This window comes from Bos taurus, chromosome 22 (assembly GCF_002263795.3).
Source record: "Bos taurus isolate L1 Dominette 01449 registration number 42190680 breed Hereford chromosome 22, ARS-UCD2.0, whole genome shotgun sequence".
Taxonomy (NCBI): Eukaryota; Metazoa; Chordata; class Mammalia; order Artiodactyla; family Bovidae; genus Bos; species Bos taurus.
The window spans coordinates 49,103,560-49,107,007 of NC_037349.1; the positions used below are offsets into that span (position 1 = coordinate 49,103,560).

General features: G+C 38.9%; 1 protein-coding gene across 1 annotated transcript; it reads left to right on the top strand.

Moving 5' to 3' along the window:
- The first annotated feature begins 1,755 nt into the window (after window positions 1-1,755).
- Window positions 1,756-3,107, top strand: LOC101906101 (heme-binding protein 1-like). Its single transcript, XM_059880091.1, has one exon. The coding sequence runs from the start codon at window positions 1,798-1,800 to the stop codon at window positions 2,371-2,373; it is 576 nt and encodes a 191-aa protein (XP_059736074.1). The 5' UTR covers window positions 1,756-1,797; the 3' UTR covers window positions 2,374-3,107.
- The last annotated feature ends 341 nt before the right edge of the window (window positions 3,108-3,448 follow it).

A 3,448-nucleotide genomic window follows, 5' to 3' on the forward strand; every position in this document is an offset into this window, starting at 1 on the left:
TAGTGTGCTGGATGAGGTCCTAGAACAGAAAAAGGACATTAGGTAAAAACTAGGAAATCTGACCTCAAAATATTTAAACCAGTCAACCTTTTATTCAAGCAAAAAAGCCAAGAGGCAAACATCCTAAGGTATGTTCACTTTGTAAAAAGATTTGAGATTTACCTCTATGAATCGTGTACATTTTTCAATAAAAATTTATTTTACATCTGTATAATGGGTATATTAATAAAATCTACTTAATATAGGTATTGCATAAAATGAAATAACCTATGCACAATATGTATAATAACATATATATAAGAGATTCTTGAACACAATAAATAATAAACGTTGTTTATTGTTTACATTAAAAGGATAAGAACACTCCTAGTTTACATTTTTAAAATTCTGGAAGGAGAGGGAGGAAGAGAATGGGAGTAAATATGAAAAAAAATTAGGCAGAAGTTGATAATTCTAAAAGGTAGCTAATGGGTCCACTGAGGTATTCTACTTTTTACATACAATTTTTCATAATGAAAAGAGGGATATAACCACTGGAAGCAAGGGGGTCTTTTTATTAAGAAGAATTTCTATTAAAATTTGGCAAAGTAAACTAATAAAACCTAAGATATGAAATCTTTCCTGGGTGGTATGGTCAACATGGTGAGTAGGAAGACCCTGAGCTCATGGGCATAATGAAATCACAACTCTACAAAGAAACTATTGATAAGAAAAGTGAGAAGACTAGCAGAAAAGATCTACAACTAAAGATATAAAGAAGGAACCACAAGGAGTAGGAAGGGGAGAGATGTGATAGAGTCAAGACCCATATCCCCAGATGGGAGATCCACAAACAGAAGAACAATTATAATTGCTGAGGTTCTGTCCAAGGAGTGAGTGATCTGAGCCCTGCATTGAGCTCCCCAGCCCAGGAGTCCACTGCATTTATATACAATTAGAACAAACTATCAGCAAAAGAAATTAATAAAACAATTCCATTTACAATCACATCAAAAGAAATAAAATACCTAGGAATAAATCTAAGGAGGTAAAAGATCTGTATTTGGAAAACTTTAACAGGCTGATGAAAGAAACTGAAGATGACACAAACTGATAGAAAGATATATCATGTTCATGGATTAGAAGAATTAACACTGTTAAAATGACCATACTATCCAAAGCAATCTACAAATTCCGTGAAATCTCTATCAATACACCAATGGCATTCTTCACAGATCTAGAACAAATAATTCTAAAAATTTTAATAAAATACAAAAGTGCTCAAATAACCAAAACAATCTCGATTAAGAAGAACAGAACTGAAGGTATCAGACTCCCTGATTCCAAACTATATTATAAAGCTACAGTCATCAAAACAATATGCACTGGTGTGAAAACAAGACACACAGATCAATGGAACAGAATAGAGAGCCCACAAATGAATCCACACATATATGGGCTCATTATATTAATGATTATATGGGCAATTAAACTATGACAAAGGAGGCAAGAATACACAACGGGAAAAAGACAGCCTCTTCAATAAATAGCGTTGGTAAAACTGGACAGCAGCATGCAAAAGAATCAAACCGGACTACTTTCTTACATCATGTACAAAAATAAATTCAAAATGCATTTAAAAACAAAATATAATATTGTATGTCAACTATACTTCAATAAAAAATAAAAATAAATGGATTGAAAAATAAAAGGCTTGACCCTCCTGTGCTCGCCCGGGATCCCTGCTCGTGCCGGCTGCACCAGCCCTTTCCCCCTACCCCGTGTTTCCCCGCGCGTCTTGAGCACCACGGCGACACCATGTTGGGCATGATCAAGAACTCGCTGTTCGGGAGCGTAGAGACTTGGCCTTGGCAGGTCCTGAGCAAAGGGAGCAAGGGAGATGTCTTCTATGAGGAGAGGGCCTGTGAAGGCGGGAAGTTTGCCACAGTGGAAGTGACAGATAAGCCTGTGGATGAGGCTCTGAGGGAGGCAATGCCTAAAGTCATGAAGTATGTGGGAGGCTCCAATGATAAGGGACTCGGAATGGGGATGACAGTTCCTATTTCCTTTGCTGTGTTCCCCAGTGACGATGGGGACGTACAGAAGAAATTAAAAGTCTGGTCCCGGATTCCAAACAAGTTTCAAAGCGACCCGCCAGCTCCCAGCGATGACAGCATTAAGATCGAAGACAGGGAAGGCATCACTGTCTATTCCACGCAGTTTGGTGGTTATGCTAAGGCAGCTGATTACACTGCCCAAGCCGCCCAGCTGCGGTCTGCCCTGGAGAGCACAGCCAAGTACCAGACTGACTGCTACTTCTGCACCGGGTATGACCCTCCCATGAAGCCCTACGGACGTCGCAACGAGGTCTGGCTGGTGAAGAGCAGTGAATGAGTCACTGGCTGTGCCCCAAGCTCCGCGGGGGTCTGCATCTGTGCCCACTTCCCCTGGGAAGAAGCAGCGCCCCCGTGCCACTCCAGCAGAACCAACTTCCCTTCAGAGCCAGTCACTGCCAATTTCCTGAGATAAGCATGGTCCAGATGCTGAGGCTCTGTTTCTCTTGGTGGGAAATAACGTACCCACGATACACATGCATCCTTCTAATTGACTAATAGACAATTCAGTGGTAGGCCAGAAAAACCCAGCAGCATTTTTCCAGCTCTCTGGATCCCCTAAAAACAGATATTTACAAATCATGAAAACTGTATTTTTATTAATCCACGAAGAAGTGTGATTTACGCGTGATCTTTCATATGTAATTCTTAGAAGAGCTTTCTTTAAAAAGAAGCCAAAAATAAAGATCTTTAACTTAAAACAGCTGAAAAAAAAAAAAAAGAAAGAAAAATAAAAGGCTTAAATTTAACACCTAAAACCATAAAACTTCTAGAAGAAAACATAAGCTGTAAGTTTTTTGACACTGGTCTTGATAATTTTTTTGCATGTGTCTCCTCAGGCAAGGGAAACAAAACCAAATGGGACTATATCAAACTAAAAAGCTTTTGCACAGTAAAGGAAACTATTAATGAAGTGAAAAGGCCACTTACTGAATTACAGAAGATATAACTGTAAATGATCTATCTGATAAGGGGTTAATATCCAAAATATACAAAAACTCAAACAACTCAAGATAGAAAGAATACACCCAACTCTCACATCCATACGTGACTCCTGGAAAAACCACAGCTTTGATAAAATGGACCTTTGTTGGCAAAGTAATGTTTCTGCTTTTTAATATGCTGTCTAGGCTAGTCATAGCTTTTCTTCCAAGGAGCAAGCATCTTTTAATTTCATGGCTGCAGTCACCATCTGCAGTGATTTTGGAGCCCCCAAAAATAAAGTCTGTCACCATTTCCATTGTTTTCCCATCTATTTGCCATGAAGTGATGGGACCAGATGCCATGATCTTAGTTTTCTGAATGTTGAGCTTTAAGCCAACTTTTTCACTCTCCTCTTTCACTTTCATCAAGAG

Excerpts from the sequence above, each read along its gene's own strand:
- LOC101906101 (XM_059880091.1), top strand. The coding sequence starts at position 1,798 with ATGTTGGGCATGATCAAGAACTCGCTGTTCGGGAGCGTAGAGACTTGG.